The sequence below is a fragment of the Carica papaya genome, chromosome 7, assembly GCF_054855325.1.
Source record: "Carica papaya isolate Zhongbai chromosome 7, ASM5485532v1, whole genome shotgun sequence".
Lineage (NCBI taxonomy): Eukaryota > Viridiplantae > Streptophyta > Magnoliopsida > Brassicales > Caricaceae > Carica > Carica papaya.
In genome coordinates this window covers 2,740,419-2,759,322 of record NC_142315.1, presented here as the reverse complement: position 1 = coordinate 2,759,322, position 18,904 = coordinate 2,740,419, and the positions used below count along the sequence as shown (strand labels likewise).

The following is an 18,904-nucleotide window of genomic DNA, read 5'->3' as shown; positions in this document are numbered from 1 at the left end:
CTATTGCCATTCTGGTTAGTTACATGCTATTCAAACCTAAGGTCTGAGCTCAGCCCAAGTGGCATCAAGCAAATGATTTTAACATCTGGATGGAAAAAGAAAACTCACTATCCAAAGAATAGCCATAATGTATACAGCAACATCCACTTACCTCCATTAAGCCAAAGCACCAAAGGTTTATCATCAGGGAGAGTAGTGGCCTCATAGAACCAGTAAAAAAGTGCCCTCCCATTTTTCTCATTCACAGTGACATAACCAGCATAATGCTTGAATTCTACATGAGGCTGACCAGGCAAGTTAGTCACAAGATCTTCACTTGCCATTGATTTTAATTTCTTTTGATTGACCCATTGACGCTCTCTAATTCCAAAAACAGGCCCTGCAGATGCGAGAGTAGTAAGAACTAAGGTGAACAAAATGGTCACCTTCATTAAAATATCCATACTGCAACAGAATGCCAAACATACAAACAGCTCATTCAATAAAGGATGAAGAAGAAGAATAACACCCACATGTCTATTTATAGTCAAAGAAAATCAATTTAATCCGGGCGCTAATTTAAAATATGCATTACAAGACATGGAAGAATAGTCCTATGTGGCACCATAATTTTTATCCTGTTGGAAACTTTATGGTATCTGACATGGATTTTAGGCGGTTTCTAGAGTATTCATGCACAAGCAAGAATTGGTGGAGTCTCCATTTTTTGTCAATGTTGTTGAATCATGATCACAAGAAGCATCTTGATCATTTAAATGAATGTAATTTATTTTTCTTTTTTCAAAAATATGACTATAAAGCTTAAAGTAGTGTGAAAGAATGATATATTTTCTTCTACTTGAAGATTCTGCCTAGTTTAGAGATAAGAAAAAGCTAATTTTCAGGATACTTGGAGCATCTTATTTGTACACCCATAAATTTCTAAACATGTAAATATATATGTCTATCTGAAACACTTTCTCAAACTTTCCTTTGCAGTCTTACACAACTGAAATCATTATGTTAATTGGTGGGGATTTATTATTTTTTAGCTCATCCGGATGTACTCAAGGAAATGATTTCTGTTGATATCAATATTTTTTCTGCTTTATTTGTCCAAGTTCCTAATAAACAATACAGATAAGGAAACTTTTTTCAAGTTCCTCAGTCTGTGTAATCCTGTGCATATTTAAGTATTGTTTAGATATGTATCTTGTATAAATTTCTGCTATTAAATATTATGGATGATGGTTAACAAGAACCCTATAGGCACTCCTTAGGAAGACCTAGTGCAAAAGTGGAATATAGAGCAAAATTACAGTGTATATGAACTAGTTTAGTTGTAGAAATTACTACATAAATTGAGGATGTTAAACAGAAATTGTCTAATACTGTACTACGACAACAAGGTAACAATCAGTACTGCACGTAATTACATTCAGCATGACGGTATATTAAAATCAATGGACACTTAATTAAGGAAAAAATAAACAGTGATATTCTAAATATAGACCACAAGACTTCCTAATGATCTACTACTTGACGCCTTCATCTAAGGCCTTAGCAGTCATCAATGCCATGGTTTAATTAGCGAGATGGGCATATGGCTATCAATGCACCATCTTGAGTGGATTGTTGACTATTGAACATAATTGTATGAATAATTTGTCATAACTCTAGAATCACTTACTTTCCGTTTCTATCAGAATTATCTTTCTCATTAAACTGTAAATATTTTTCTTTTAATTTTATAATCATATAGTTAGTTCTATGTATACTTTACTAGTATATATAATTATAATGTGCAAAAGAGCATCTAAAATAACACAACAATAATTTTTCTTCGTCTGTTATCTATTTCCCATTAAGTTTTTTCAACACTATCAATTTCTTCGCATTCTCCTCTACCAGATTCTAAAAATCTTACCAACACTTATCATCCAAACAAATTCATGAACTCTTTAGCAAAATTCAATTGGCAAAGTTTCTACCACCTTGAGTTTCAGAGGATGTCACAATATAGGAGATACAATATATGGTCACCAATATAGGCAGCAGTATCACCAACAGTATAGACAAAAAGATATATGGCCCAGTACAGGCAGCAATACCCTCTTAAAGGAAAAGACTATAACAATAAAGAAAAGGTTAAACGAGAAAAATACACTTACTATATTAATGTACTAATCATCTTTAACAAATAAAAGAATTAACATGTTGGTTATAAGTACTATCATATCAATAAACCAAAAAATATATATCAAAACTTTTTAATTACACTATTAAAATAGGATTCGGAGTGTGGTTTTATTGAAGTTTTCACTCAAAATTTTTAATCAATTAATCAATGCAGTCAACATTGCTTTTTCGAAATAAAGAGTATCATCTTTTTCCAAAGTTTTGCTGGAAATTCGAATTAAAAAGAAACTACTTTTAGAGGAGAAACAAACAAGAAAGAAAGGTTAAAGTCCTCAAGGGACGACCGTCCAAACAAAAGACCATAATGTTAAATTGTATTCAACCTAACTAAGAAACAAACCCTAATAAGACAGAAAAATCCACATCCTTCTTTCACTTCGCATTTAGCCAAAATGACCATAATGAAAGAGCAACAAAAAGCTGAAACTATTGAAGAAAATTTATTTATTAACTCCCAAAACAGAACTTCATGTATTAGTTCAGTTAATTCAGCTTAAACATAATTATGAGTTTATTTGCTTGTTGAGAAATTGGTAAAAATAATTACCTGTATTGAGTAACTGGTAAAAATAGAATAAACATCTCTTTTTTTACAGTTTAATTCTGCAGAAAAAGAAAAAGAAAAAGAAAAAAAAAACAATTCTGACCAGTGTTGTCCTCAGAAGTTTCCTGGAATGCCATCATAAACTACCAACAACATCACTATCTGATACCAAGGATAGTTTCATCATTCAAATGTCAGAGGTACTGTTACAAAGTCTAAGATATGAATATACACAACCATGATTGCACAAAAGGATAGCAAGGGTATACAGCATGTTGCAATATCTAAAAGCACATTGACTAGAAATGTTCTTTTCCAATCAATTATCACGTTATACAAAAGTGCCAGTGCAAAGATGTTGAAGTATATATTCCAAAGTAGTGGTGCCCCTAAAATATACTATTAAAAACTAATTGTTTCTAAGAATATAATCATCACAAAGTAGAAAGATGGAGTTTTGTGGCGAACCTTGTGCGTTGTGACTGATGAGCCCCTGCTTATCAAAAGTTAGACTGTATAATACAGAACATGAATATATTATTTTCGAACAAGTTTTCAGTGAAAAATATTTTTTTTCTGCAATAGTTATTGTTATCTTGTATTTTTAAGTCAATTAGCTTATTTAGGTTTATTTATGCATCATAATATTTTAGAACATTTTGTTTATGTGAAAGAATGAATAATTATTTATTTTTTTTGAATATACAGCTCTATATATGCAAGTGAACAGTAACAATATAAAAAAATAATATTAATTATAAAGATCATAATAGTTCAGAATATATTACTAATATAACTCGTATCCTAATGTAAACCTAATATATACCTATTAACACTCCCTATTAAGCTGGTTAATAGATCTTATTCATTCTCCTCTTACAAATAATTGTAAAAAATATAGGAGTAATCAATCTTTTAGTCTATACATGTAACAAGTTGTGAAATAGAGGGCAAGTATGTGTGCATACCAATCCACTATATAGATTTTTTTGATGAAGTGTCTGTCTATTTCAATATACTTAATTTTGTCATGCATTGTAAACAGTATTAATTGCTGACTTATTATCGCAGTAGAGTCTCATAGGCTCATCTTACTGAATTTTCAAGTCTCCTAAAATTATGTCCAATTATAAACGCTCACAGTTTCCTTGAATCATAACCGTGAACTCTGACTCTGTACTAGATCAGAACGTCACATTTTGTTTTTCCCTCCTCCGAGTCAGCAAATTCCCTTCGAGAAATGTGCAATATCCAGAAGTGAATTTTTTATCAACTAGTGATCATACATAGTATGTATTAGTGTATGTTTTATTTTTTTTGAATATTTTCTTCTCCCAAGTACCTTTCAAGTAGTGGAGCATTATGTAAACAGTTTATAGGTACACTTCTTTAAACTTGAGCATGAATTAACTTACTATACTAACTACATATGCAATGCCTTGTCAGGTATGTGACAAGTATGTTAATTTTCTCGCTAGTCTCTAGTACATTTCTCTATCTATATTTGGGTCTTCTTCTACCTGTTCCAGTTTATGATTAAAATCAACAGGTGCACTAAAAAGCTTGCATGTTCGTTTATCAATTTCTTTCAAAATGTCTATAATATATTTTTGTTATAAAATAAATATTCTGTACTTTGAATAGGTCACCTTTATTCTGCAAAAATATTTTAATTTTTGTAATTTTTTAATCTTGAACTCTCTAGTCAAACATTGCTTGAGGACCACTTTTTCTCCTTCATAATCTCATGTAACAATTATGTTATCTAAATATATTAAGAGGACTGTGACTCCTAATTCTGAGTGTTTAATGAATAAGGTATTTATACCTCATAAATAGTATTTAAACCATACCCGAGGGGATTATTTTAGTTCATACAGTACCTTTTTCAATTTTGCATACCTTACTTGTTACTACTCCCTTGGCAAATTTCGGAAAAATTTTCATGTAAATTTTTTCTTCCAATTCCTCATACAGGAAGGTATTTTTTTGTAATGGGCACAAATGCTTTTTGATAGTCAATCCTATAGGTCTAGATATACCCTTTGGCGACCAATCTTGCTTTCTACCTTTCTATTCATTGGACTTGTACTTGATAGGAAACACCAACTTGTATGGAACTGGTCTCTTTCTCTTAAGTAAGTCTACCACTTTTTAGATTTCATTTTTTTTTTTAAGTGCCTATATTTCAATACTCGTAGTATTTTTTTCTTCCTTACTGTTTAACGTCTCATAGAATATTTTAGAGATGGACACTACATCTAACCTTATAAGAAAAATTCTTGTGTGGTGGTGAACATTTTTCAAAAGAGACAAATTTGAGATTGAATAGAGCAAATGTTTAATTCACTCTTGTGAATTTTCTAAGTGCAACATGCATATGATTATTAGAAGAAATGTGATTCTCGATGCTTAACTCATTTTCAATGTCCAATTCGGATCCTTGATTCAAATCAGAATCCAAATTTTTCTTCTCGAATGCACTTAGGAAAAACGTAGATTTTATATGTGTTGAGATTCAGACACATTTTATAGGGTTTAAGGTCTAAACTCATTTTGCGGGCTCTGGTTTTCTATTGGGATTTAGAGGGTGGAGTATTTAAGTATAAGGAAGGAATGTCAAAGAATGAGTCCTCCTCATCTTCTAGCATAGTCTCCCTCTGAAAATAAGAACGATAAAAAACAGACTTACTCTCAACAAAAGTAACATCAGCGAATACATTAGACTTTTGAGTAGATGGATGATAATATTTATATCTCTTCTATATTAGTGAATATACCATAAAAACACACTTGATCGTCCTAAGGTCAAGTTTCAATTTTCGAAATTCATGTATGTGAATATAGACAACATAGACAAAGGCACGAGGGATGAGATTATTGGTGACTCTAATCTCAAGGAAGAATGTAGCTAAAACTTCCTTAGCATTGTGGAAGTCTAGTACTCTAAATAGTAATCAATTGATAAGGTAATTGGCGATTAACACAACTTCTCCCCCATTAATATTTGGATACATGGTTTTAGAACAAGAAGGCATGTGTACTAGTGAGTAAGTGGCTATTTCTCCTTCATGTTACTTGTTGTAGAATATAGGCCCAGGAGAACTTATAACAACTCCTTCCTATTGAAAGAATGAAGATAATGTTTAGTTAAAGTAGTTAAGGGCATTATCAGTTTGGAAACATTTGATTTTTATTTCAAACTAGGTTTTGATGATGTTGTGAAATAGAAAAATAACGTGGCTAATCTCATATTTGTTAGCAAGAAAAGCCAGGTTATGCTAGAACAATTGTTCATAAAAGAAATACGTTATTAGATTTTAAAAAGATAATTTTACAACATGATCAAAACCTAATTTAGAGTAAAAGAAAAATTATTTCTTTTATTATTGGAGGTCCACGAATATTATTGCCAGCCAAATTAAAAGGGAAACTATTTCCTTTATTACTAGAGGAAAAACAACACATTTGTATTTTGCCAATTCACATACATCTTGACATAAATTTTCATTATTGGAATCCGAAAATAAAGAGGGAAACATGACCTTAGGTTTTTTTTTTAATTTAGGACTCTAATGCCATGTGAAATAACGAATTGTTATCTATTTTATTGAATATAAGGGCTATATATTTATAAGTGAATGGTAACAATACAAGAAAGTAATATTAGTTACAAAGATCACCAAGATCATAGTATATTGATAATATATCATTTACCTTAACGTCACCCTAATGTACACTTCTTAACAGCTTCCTATTAGATAGATTAAGTTCTACAGGATTTAAAATCTTTTAGACTTTCTTTTTCTATAATTCACCATAATAATTTTAATTAATGTCTATATAAAGGTTAGTTGCTACCAACAAAAAGAAAAAACGACGGATAAATAATAATTTCTTTATTAGGATTATATTTGCTATTATCTCTCTCTATTTTCATTCTTCTAATATTGTTTTGTCCGATCTATCTTGTTTACTATGTTTCTCTCTAAAATTCTTCACCTTGATTTCAAATTTTCTCTCGCCTATCTCTATTTCTCAACCAAATTTTCTTTATGTTTAAACTATTGGCTAAACAAGTTAGAGTTTCTAGCTACTTGTCTTGCATCACTATGTGCGAAATCACAGATCAATCTTTTATGCATTAGCTTCTTGCACAAAAAGACAATTATTGTAGGCTTTAGCAGCCATATCAATCTAACTTCTGATTTTGCACCTTAATGGGAAAGGATTTATCACCAGGTAAGTGACCTAATTAAGGTTGAGATAGAGCGCACTAAGACAGAAGCTAAGTCAACATTTACCATCACAGAGCAAGACATCAAATCAAGTACAAGACTGATAAACTGTTAAGCAGAAGGGGAAATCTTAACATGGCATCAATGAGGTCCATCATGAACTTTAGTTACTGGACACTAAAGGGTTCAGAATTTACGTGTCAGCAACACTAATCGTTTCTTCAAGTGTACCCTACCCAGTGAACTTTCACCATTCATGAAGACTAATGTCTCACTAATTAATCAAATTTATCTTAATTCTACCCAGAAACTATTTTCAATCTTTCATGTAGTGAGTGGAAAACTCTTCTTCAGAAGGCAGTCTAACTTAAAACACTCTAATTCTATAGACAGTATAAAAATCGCCATAGTTTCACCAAAGGGTTTAGTAAAAGTGAAGTAAGATTGTCTTCCACGTCCAGAAAATGAGGCAGTGAACAAGGTGAAATTAACTCATGGAAATAAACATGTATCTTTTTGTGATGTATCTGAACTTTCCAGTTTTGTTTACTCTTATTTTGAGCTGAAGTACAAATAACCAACATTACAATCTTCTGCAGAAGCTCTGTTTTCTCTACTTGGGGACAAGTAAAAGGAGAAAAGACTAACTCATTGCTAATTTCACAACTTACCATAGCTTTTTTCCTGTCCTGAACGAAAAGGAAAAAGCACAAGTAAATGCTACTAAAGAATTAAAAGGAGAAATCTTTGCATGATTACCTCAAACCAAACATTCTGTCCACATGTCACAAAAATTAGGCTAAAAAAAGTTATTGCTTGAACACAGAGTTTGATTAAATTATTTTAGGCTACACAAAACAAGTGCTTAGACCATCCTTTTTTCCCCATATTAAATTGGGTATCTATGCACTTGCAAGAGTCTATATTTGATGTGTGGCGTTGGTGTTTCCATGAGTGATTGTCTGACCATTCTGAAACATGAAAAGACACATTAGCATGTGAAAAAAAAAATTAAATTCCCTAAGGACAAAAAGGGGATTCTGATTAGGCTAACTCCAATGTCATTCTTGCAGACAATACATATTTAAAAAGACATAATGGCATTTGATCTTCTGATCTGAATGGCCATAAAGCGCACAAATTTTAACACTTAATATTCTTTTGGTGGGTACAAGAGTTATCATCTTCATGATGAAGATGAGACTTCAGATAGACTGGGTACTAATTGATGAGAAGAAGATTGATTTGTTACAACTGAAAATATGCTCTGTGCTGACAACCAGATAAGTATAGCTCAATTAGAGCTAAATGGCTTGGCAAGATTCTCGTGTAAACTCAACACAAGAATTGCTTGACATAGATATATCTGCTTATTCCTTCTAAAACTTGTATCATGCATAGACCATCAACACAGATATGTTTCAATGATCATGGATGATTTAGCATGTTAACAAAGAAATTTTTTCTCATAACAGATAGGAAAAAAGAAGATTTTTCGGCCAATGAAAACCTTTCTTGGCCTAGTAGTCTCAGTGAACCCTATCAAGTTTCTTTCTCGAAATGAACTAAGGGGCAGGCCACTATACTGAAGTCTACCTATACTAGTATACTAAAACCATTATAGTGATTTTTTTCGTTTCCTCTTTTTGTTTAATCTCTTGTTAAGGTTCCTACTACCACTCACAAAAGAAAAATTGGTCACTGCACCTCAAATTTGACCTGCCTAACATTGGCATTATCTTCAAGATTGAATGGATAAACCAAAAGACATGTGCTTGCTTTAAACCATGATTAAACAAGTCTCATCCTCCAGCTTCCAGTCAAGCATGCTAAAAAAGTGGCATAATTTTTTAGAAGAAAACTCGTCTTTGATTCCTTTTAGTTTGCCAGGATAACATGTATAAATTTATTTGCACTGTAGTGAGGATTCTTCCATTGGAAAGTGAAATTACATTGGAGTTCTGAATTTTTCTCATTGTATTGTGTTATTTTCCCTGTTCAAAATAAATTTAACAGAACATATGCAGATAAGAAGAAAACTACTAGCCTCAACTTTCACATTTGGTTCCGTTGTGCGTATTGCCCAGTCTCATTTAAAGATTAGGAGGATCAAAAGATTAATCTTAACACTAGAGAAATTCAAATTTAAAAATTAGGAGACAGCATTTACCGTTCAACAGATGGAAAAGCATTAAATAACAACAACAAATTATAATGTGAATTCAATAAGCGCTTCCAATGGATGTAAAGTGTTGTTCTAAATCCAGAACATTTTTAATAAAAGAATTCCATCCATCTGCTTCTATGTCTGGCTTTTCAGAATAGTTCACTCAATGAGTCTTGTTTTCAGTGACGAATCTTATATATACAGGAAAGATTAACCCACCTTGAGGTGGAACATTTTGTAAACACGATCTGAAAGATAGTTGCAAATATAACAAACTTATACATAATCTATTGCTCCCTCTCAACCTGCGTATAGGAGCATGCAAAGATTGTGATGGAGATCATGACACAAAGCATAGAGCACGTGTACAAGGAGATGAGCATAGTATAAACACAAATCATGGTGTAAACACAACTCAAAATACACATAGGCCACATCGGCCGAACATCATTATGCCTAGTGGAGTACTCACTAAATTACTGGTCAAAAGACTCAAGCAAGCCTTTCAAACTTTTGTCCAAGAAAAGATCAATGAAGAATGAAGGCTTGGGTCGAATTTGGAGGATCATGAAAGAAATGGGCCGAATTCGCTAAGTCACATGAAGAAGCAGTCCATTAATCTTATACAAATCATCGGGCGGAATTTGCATGCTCAAATTCATGAAGAATAAAGCTCGCTTAATTAAGTTAAATTTATTTATTATTTTTTCTTATGTGTAAAGTGGGACCTTATGCCACATAGGATTATATAGGAATCATTAGGGGGTGGGAGTTGGTTTCAATGTAGGATTTATCAATCCACATGGATTAATTATTTCTTTTCCTATTATGAATGGCAATTGGTTTCAACGTAGGATTTGTCCACATGGATTAATTATTCATTTTCCTATAATGATTGGGAATTGTTTTCATGTAGGATTCATTAATCCACATGGATTGATTATTCCTTTGCCTATTATAATTACGTTTTACCATTATATTAAATGTTAACCTTATGATTAATTAGATTTAAGGGTTAAGATTATTTCCTACTCCTTTAAGGGACTAGGATTAGTATTGCATTCCCTATATAAGATTCTCTTAGGTGTCTTTTTCTTCATTATGCTATTGACAAACAATTTCGGGCAAAGGCTATCTTTGCAATTTGTGAGATTCTTCAATATTCTTGTTATATCAAGAATTGGTTTCAATTCATCAAGGTTTTCTTATGGCGTTTTAATCAATCCTTTTTTTTTTCATCCTAATCACCTTAGTTCCAATTACAAGCTACTTGTAGGTTAAGTTTGGAGATTTTAATACTAATTGTGTATGCGTGAGATTCAGATTGCATATTAATCTTGGGTTCCATATCAGATTGGCTCTCAATAATTGCAAACATCTCAGAGTGAGACCTTTGGTGAAGACATCTCTCAATTGTTCTTGACTTGGAATTTGACGAACTTGAAGTTGTTTAGATTGGACTTTATCACCAATGAAATAAGTATCCAATTCAAAATCTTTAGAGGAGCATGTTGAACTAAATTTGCAGCCATATACATAGCATTTACATTATCACACCCATAATAGAGAAAATACACTTTATATGAAATTGAAGCTCATGAAGCAAGTTAAGAATCCAAGTCATGCTACCAACTGAGAAGAGACAGCAGATAACTTCTGCTCAGACTGGGACATCGGACAGAAAGCTGTTTCTTGGCACTTCAAGAAACCAACCAGTTCCAGAGCATGTTATTGTTTGGCATTTTTGCTGCCAAGCAAAAGTCCAAAGTTGTGTCCAAGTTTAATTGTTTTTATATTATGGTTAATAAGTTATGAATTGTTTGTATTAGTGGATAAGCTCACTTAGGAACGGTTAATGTACACTTTACATTGCTTAAGCAAGCAAAGTATAATGGGACAGTGCATGCAAAAATGATGATTTTTTTGCTTTGAAATAGGAAATTTGCACTGCAACCAATAAACCTTAAAAACCTATATAGAAGAGAGTTAGTAGAAAATATGCCACTGATTAAGGAGCACAATAAAGGGTGTGAAATCCATAAATTTTGAAAGAATAGGAAGTTAGTTTTTCCACACAAAAAAAAGCCGCCTGGAGAGCAACCAAAATTGCACTAGATAGGCACTGATTTTTGTGGACCAATAAGCACTTCTCTCTTAATAGAAACAAGTAGTTTTTAATATTTATTGATAATTAATCAAAAATATGTTGGATGTATTTTTCGAAGCAAAAATCTGAAGTCTTCCAATTTAGAGGTTTCAAAACCTTGGTAGAAATCAAAGTGAGGTGAAGATCAAAATCATTAGATCAGATAATGGTAAATACACCAACAAGAACTTCAACAAGTTCTTGAATGAAGTTGAGATTCATCGCCAACTTACTGTTCCTTATAAACCTCAACAAAATGATGCGATTAAGAGGGACTATCACTGAAATGGCCAGATATTTGTTTGAGAAGACAATTACCAAAGAATTTTTAGGGAAAAGTTGTGCACAAAGCAATTTACCTTCAAAATAGCCTTCTTGAAGGATACCACATGAACTTTGTTATGGATCAAAACCAGCAGTAACACACCTGAAGATGTTTGGAAGTGTTTGTTATATTCATGTTCCAGAAGTTAAAAGAGAGAAGCCGAACGAAAAAGCTAAAGTTGGCAGCATAAAGGGCATTAGCAGCAATGCTAAAGGGTGTAGAGTCTTTGACATTCAAATGTAGAAAGTGATTGTGGCAAGAAATATCAAAGTTGATGGGAATGCTCACTGCAATTGGGAAAAAGCAGAAACTGAAGCTTCAGAAAATCAATCTATATCGAAGGATGTCACTAAAAGTCCATAAATGTCTGCAGACAATGCAAGATCAAATTCTGTAGTGAAACAAATTCTGATTATGCAATGAGGGTACAAGAAAAAATTTTAGAAATAAACCCTAAGGGAAGAAATGTTGGCAATAGCTTGATTTTTGCTAGAATAGAGGATCCATAATGAGTGAATCAAGGATGCCATAAATCTTGCTGAGAAGACAATTCAAAGTAAGCAAAGCTAATTGGAGGAACTTTGGAGGAAGTAAGCACAATGAAGTTGGACAGAATAAGTATATGTCACTCGGGCAATTGCATTGAAGGAGTAGAGTCCATGTACTTAGATCCTTATGCAAAAATAAATCGGAGTAAATTCAATAGAACCATTATTGTCTCTTCTGAATTTTTTGACAAAAACTAAATTGATTTTGCAAAAGGAACGACAAAAACATTATTTAAAGAAAAAGACATAATGAGAAGAGAGAGAATAAGAGCCCTGATGAGAAACAGGATGAAGAAACCCATCACCAAACATGACTTTCCAATAAACATGCTAAGAAGAAGTTCTGCAGTCATATGAGAGACAGCACCAGTTTCAGGAAATCAGAAGTTGTCTGGTTGATCAGGAGCAGTATGATGAAGCAGAAGGTGTAATCATTTTTTTTGTGCTGTAGAATTGAAATTTGAGATGTGCTAGGGGTATGAACTTGATTATTAACAAGTTGTTCAATCTCTTGCCATGTCTGACAGACTTTTAAGGTTTTATTTAATTTGAGAAGGTTGTACGTTATATCAGAGGAAACAGTGGCTTGATACAGAAAAAGACCAAAGAATCCACTTGTTTCCAGAGAAGACCATTTGGTTTGGTTTGTTCATTGCCTGCATGATCAACGATCGTGAATGGAGGGTATTCACTGGTACCGTCAGCTTGATTAAGCACATTTATCCTTGGAAAATGGGAATGGATAAAGATTTCCACATAAGAAGGGACAGGAGAGAGAGAATGAGATGAAGTGGAAGACCCAGATGGTAAAACTCAATTTGTAAGAAAGAGAGATCAGCTTTGATACCATGTAAATTTTCAGAACAGTATCATTTGGTAAGTGTTGTTTCATGGATGAAGAGCATTTATGTAATAGAGAAATTTTCCCTTGGGGCGGAACTTGATGTAAGTAGGATATAAAAATTGGTTACAAATATAAACTACACGTAATCTATCATCATAGCGTTCGAAAGTAAAGAGAGAAAGACTGAGTATGGTAATCATGAACTTATGGACAATTCTATTATATAATTTAATGTCATATTCATATAGTCCAACACATCAAAACTTGTATACACAAAAGTTGTTAGTGCACTTAATAGATAAAAAAAAGGAAGAAAGATACTTCAAAAGAATTTTCTAGTTTCAACATGAGTTACTTATCTTTAATCTACTAAAGATTACAGATTTAGGAAGATTTGCATAAACTGACTCAAACACTCTCTAACTACGCACAAAAATAAAAGATTCACTCACGACATAGTTTGACTACATTTAGCATGATATTGGAACCCGACAACCACATAAACTTAGAACTCTGTCCTACAAAATCGATGATGTCCAAGCATTAAATTGTCATGCTTTGGATTTAAATTCAATTTCAACACGCCAGTGCACAACCTAACAGAGGGAAGAGAATAATAGCTCATCCATCTAAAGCTTATATAACATTTTGATAAGTAAACCAGTCCAATGTTCTACAGACCATTTGGTCAAAAAGTATTAGTAGGACTTCCTCACTATTTGGTCAAAAAGTATTAGTAGGACTTCTCACTATTTGGTCAAAAAGTAACTATTGTCGAGTAATGCAGAAACTGTAGTTCTACCATTAAATTGCGGTTGAGTTAGTAGTTGGCTAGAATCCAATTTTTTATACTTCTTTTTCTAATTCCAATAAAATTTTGGATTCTTGCCAACTACATACTTCTTTTTCTAATTCCAATAAAAAATATATAATAATTAGTCTGGATCAAGATTGTCGGCTATCTTAGCAATTAATCTAAGCTAAAAATTTGAAAGGCATATGATAAAGATAGAAAAAGAAACAGATGGGAAACCCAAAGCGCTCAGAAGTCTGACCTGAAACTTGGTGGACGAGGCAAATTTGGGTTGCGAGTTAACTCAGTCCCCAGAAAGAATCCAACACGACATAACCAAACACCACTAAAGTCTCCAAATCCGATTACTTCAACAAATAGCCACACAAATCTACAGAACCCAACATCTCCTTGCCTCTCTCTCTCTCTCTCTCTCTCTCAAATGGAAGACCAACAAGGACAAACTCGGGAACCAGAAATCCACTACTGGGGAAACATGCCAGAGGAAGAGTACTACAAGCTGAAAGGCATAGAAGGGTCAAAATCATTCTACACGTCGCCAAGAGGCCTAAGTCTGTTCACAAGATCATGGCTCCCCATATCTTCCTCTCCACGTGGCCTACTCTTTATGGTTCATGGATACGGGAATGACATGAACTGGACTTTTCAGTCAACGGCAATCTTCCTCGCCCAAATGGGTTTCGCTTGCTTCGCGCTCGACATGGAAGGCCATGGCCAATCTCAAGGGCTGAGGTGTTACGTACCCAACATCGATCTCGTCGTGCAGGATTATCTCTCTTTCTTCAATGTCACCAAACAGAACCCAAGATTTCATGGGTTGCCCTGTTTTCTCTACGGAGAGTCAATGGGCGGGGCGATCTGTCTTCTCATCCATTTTGCTGATCCAAAAGGGTTTAACGGAGCAATTTTGGTTGCACCCATGTGTAAAATCTCTGATAATGTAAAACCCAGATGGCCGATTCCTCAGGTTTTAACATTTATAGCAAGATTTTTACCTACTCTGGCTATTGTACCGACGGAAGATCTGTTATATAAATCCATCAAAGTTGAATCAAAGAAGCAGATAGGGGAGATGAACCCGCTGAGATACAGAGGGAAACCGCGATTAGGGACTGTTGTTGAGCTGCTGAGGGTGACTGATTTCTTGGGAAGAAGGCTTTGCGATGTTGAGATACCATTTTTGGTATTACATGGAAGTGCAGATGTTGTTACTGATCCAAACGTGAGCAGAGCTTTGTATGAGAACGCTAAGAGCCAAGCCAAGAGTATAAAGATCTATGAGGGTATGATGCATTCTCTGCTGTTTGGTGAAACTGATGAAAACATTGAAATTGTTCGTGGAGATATTCTGAATTGGTTGAATGATAGATGTAAATGATCGCTGCTTATTCTCATTGATAATTGATATTATGTTTGATTAGTTCATTGTCTTCATTGAACTGTTCATGAAAACCACATTACACTGCATTATTTATACTACTGTTTTATAGCCTGTTCGAAGAAATACCAGATAATGAAAAGGATCAAGGATGCCTGTTTGAAGAAATACCAGATAATGTGAAGTACCAAAGAAATTCTTTTAAGGGTTATGTTGGATCCGAGTTCATTCTCTAACATATGGCTGAAACTTGGAAGTTCTACTTACCAGTTATTTTCTGTGCATGAATGTTTCCAATCTTCAAGAAACAGAGAATTCTGCAAAGAAGATAACAAAAATGCGTAGACAAAAACCGTCAGAACTAAAAAGTTTCTTAGGTTTAATTGTTAATTACAGTACAAGATTCACTTTTTGTTCCAGCCCTTCTCGGTTTTCCTCTCCTTTTCGAGTTTCTATTCCTTTACTCATTGTGTTCTGTTTCCTGTGGTCCTTATATTCTTCTCAAGGACAGATTACACAAATGCATATATCAACAACACAACAGATTACACAAGTGCATATATCAACAACACATTTGAGTCTTCAAACTCTTTACAGTACCATAAGTAAAAGCAAAAGTAAAAAAGGAAGCGCACATTTGGCTGTTAAAAGATATTCATCCATCTATAATTTTTTCCAAACAATACTCATTAGTAACTCTAAATTTTGAATGTTGTAAAAAACAAGATATTATAAAAGAAGGAAAATTCTATCATTTACACTTCCAAAAGAAAAAAGAATCTAATCAGAAACTTTCCTATACTATGGTATAGACTACTAACTAACCTCTACATCCTATACAATATAACCAGCCAGAAATGAGTTCAAAAAGAGAGAGAGAGAGTGAAGGTCTACTGTTAGACAAAAATATCAAAACGAACAAAAAATTTGATCCTGTAGATTCTTCTGTGATATTCACAAAATGTTGTCAAAAGAGTCTCCCTCAAAAACTATGGTCAAGTAAGGCTTCAACTTCAGCTACTCCAGCAGCAGCAACAATTGCAGCTACCTGGAAAAAGGACCTGTATTTGTATCTGAGTTAGATCTGGCGAATCTTGTAATATACTCCTATCACACCATAAACAGGTATTTCAAGTCGTCCACTGTCAGGCGAGACTGGCGACCACCAGTTTCATCCTCTCCAAATGCAGATGCCACCATCTCTCTCTTCTTTTGCTGATTTAAGGGCAAAAAAGAGGACATTCATTTCATAAATTTCACGCCAAAGAAACTTTCAAAATCTCAAGGCTAACATCCAAAATCTCAATAACCTGCCAAACATGTCATTCCAAAGCAGTGTGCCTTTATCTGGAAAAATTTACCGACTTTCTGACCCAACCCAATTATCTTAGGCGTCCTAACATCTAGTAGGCTATAGCAAACTGAGTTAGACCTGACCTATGCTTCACTAGGATGGATTATTTAAAGTCCAAGACCACAGAAATCCATTGTTCTACAGAAGCATTTAATTGTGATAGCAGAAGGTTGACCCAAGTCAACCTCTAATCCACATTATGTTCATATTGCATCCAGTTAAACAATTGGCATGATCCTTGGCATTGGCTGATACCTAAATCCATCTCCTCTCAATAGCATTAAAATATAACACAAGCAAATTTTACATTCCACCCAAAATTTTGACAACATGACCAATCAGTATCTAACTAGACTGGCACAATATCGATAATTAACACGTAAACTAGCATAATTTCAACAATTATTACATCTAACCACAAGATTTGATCAAAAAATCCAAAATTTTCCAAAATGCCAAGTAGACACATGCCTACAACATCTATATTGACTATCTATCATTAAAGGTAATCTGAGCCCAGAATCTAGCAAACAGGTACATAAGTTAATAGGACAAAATAAATAGAAAATAAACAAACTATAAGCAGGGAGAAAATATTTCATTTAGCTGAGAAGCTGCACCTGAAGGGCTAAAATACGATCTTCCACTGTATCTTTAACTGTCAGACGCAAAACTGTTACAGGACGTGTCTGCCCAATACGATGTGCTCTATCAATTGCTTGATCCTCAGTCGTGGGGTTCCACCACAGGTCCAATAGAAGAACATGACAAGCTGCAACCATGTTCAGTCCGAGACTAGCAGCTTTCAGAGACATAATCATAACAGACACCTAAGGCAAAAGAAACTATATTTCATCAATATATTCCCCACAAACACCAATACAACACCCTAAGTAAAGATGTAGAATATTAACTATACATCAAAAATTTATTTAAAGAGACATGAATCTAATAAACCTCAGGCAGGGTGTTGAAATCCTTGACAGCTCTGTCTCTGGCAATGACTGACATTGTTCCATCAAGCCTTCTATACTGAATAGAAGAATTTTTAAGACAAGCTTCAAGTAAATCCAACATCCGTGTCCACTGGGAAAACACTATGGCCTTCTCTCCAACTATCTTAGTTAATGCATCTACCTCTTTGTTTACATTCAATTTTTTTGTATCAGAAATATCTTTTAGTGGAGCCCCTGCATTACATTCAGATGAATTTTCAGGACATACATCATTTACATGGAAATCCTGTAAGGAATTACTTGGCGGTATATGATTCTGTGGTCTGGCCAGTGACTGCAAGACCTCAAGAGCAGCCTTAATCTTGGAAGAATCATATGAACCACCCTCAAAAGAAGGTTCAACTGTCTCCACAAGTTCAGAACCAGGATAATCCTGCCCAGGCATCTCAGACAGAGAACTCTTTAACGTGGCTTTTGGAAACACTGAAGACATATTAAGTCGACTTTTACAGCTTGTATCAGGGCACTGATTGTCATCACCAGTAAGATGTTCACAAATGCATTGTTTGCAGAAAACATGACCACAGACTGAAACAACAGCATCTTCAGGTGGATCCTTTTGGGGGAGAGCAGAAAAAAAATATATATTGTCAGAGTTGCTAAAGATAATTGCTCACCCAACTATTACCAGAAAGCTGATGACAGGGGGGAGGGAAAAAAAATAAAGGAACTCATGCAAGAATTCAGAACACTAATTTTGCACAATAAGACTCAGTTCTTGCCTTCTATAAAGGAAATCAGTTGAATGATTATGCAACTTAATCAAGTGTATAATCACATCTCAAATAATTGATTGCCTTAATTTTATACCAACGTTCAGGAATAGTAACTTTTTCAATTTAGGCCTATGCATTATTCTGAGATCAGGAAAGATTTTGTAAATATTATTGCAAGGAAATTTCAGAATTTCTTATGACTAGATATATTAGAGATTTCTTGGATTTAAAGTCAAGTTACTAAAAATTTTTATTTATTTTCCTCTGCAAATAGTCTAGTTTATATGCCAGCCAAGCCATTATCAGCCAAAAATTCAATTTGAGGTTAGCAAGATATCATCACTATCACCATAACTACCATCACTACAATTTAACTCACAGAATACAACCTATAGCACAGGCCAAAACCTGCATCTCCAAATCATTTTCACTGGGAACACAAAGCATAAATCAAGTCTAAAATTCAAAGCTGAAAAATAATTGGATTTTTAATCACCAGGAGCAGAACTAAGAAGTATCAACAATGCTATGAGACCCTAACATCTGAAGTTTATATAAATAATAACTGTCAAGCATGCCAAGACTACAAACTCTTTTTAATCAAATGAACTTTTAATCAAAAAACTGAGAAACAAT

At 33.8% G+C, this 18,904-nt stretch overlaps 2 protein-coding genes across 4 annotated transcripts in view; one reads left to right on the top strand and one right to left on the bottom strand.

Moving 5' to 3' along the window:
• Positions 1-18,904, bottom strand: part of LOC110817739 (uncharacterized) — a 29,111-nt gene that overhangs the window by 3,456 nt on the left and 6,751 nt on the right. For all 3 annotated transcript variants that reach the window (XM_088207525.1, XM_088207526.1, XM_088207527.1), the window contains exons 10-14: positions 17,494-18,108; positions 17,157-17,366; positions 15,450-15,499; positions 3,191-3,234; positions 152-379 (exon numbers count right to left, since the gene is read on the bottom strand). In XM_088207525.1, coding sequence (XP_088063651.1) covers positions 152-379; positions 3,191-3,234; positions 15,450-15,499; positions 17,157-17,366; positions 17,494-18,108 — 1,147 coding nt within the window. The remainder of the gene's footprint in view (positions 1-151; positions 380-3,190; positions 3,235-15,449; positions 15,500-17,156; positions 17,367-17,493; positions 18,109-18,904) is intronic.
• Positions 14,029-15,224, top strand: LOC110817792 (alpha/beta-Hydrolases superfamily protein). Its single transcript, XM_022046483.2, has one exon. The coding sequence runs from the start codon at positions 14,226-14,228 to the stop codon at positions 15,180-15,182; it is 957 nt and encodes a 318-aa protein (XP_021902175.1). The 5' UTR covers positions 14,029-14,225; the 3' UTR covers positions 15,183-15,224.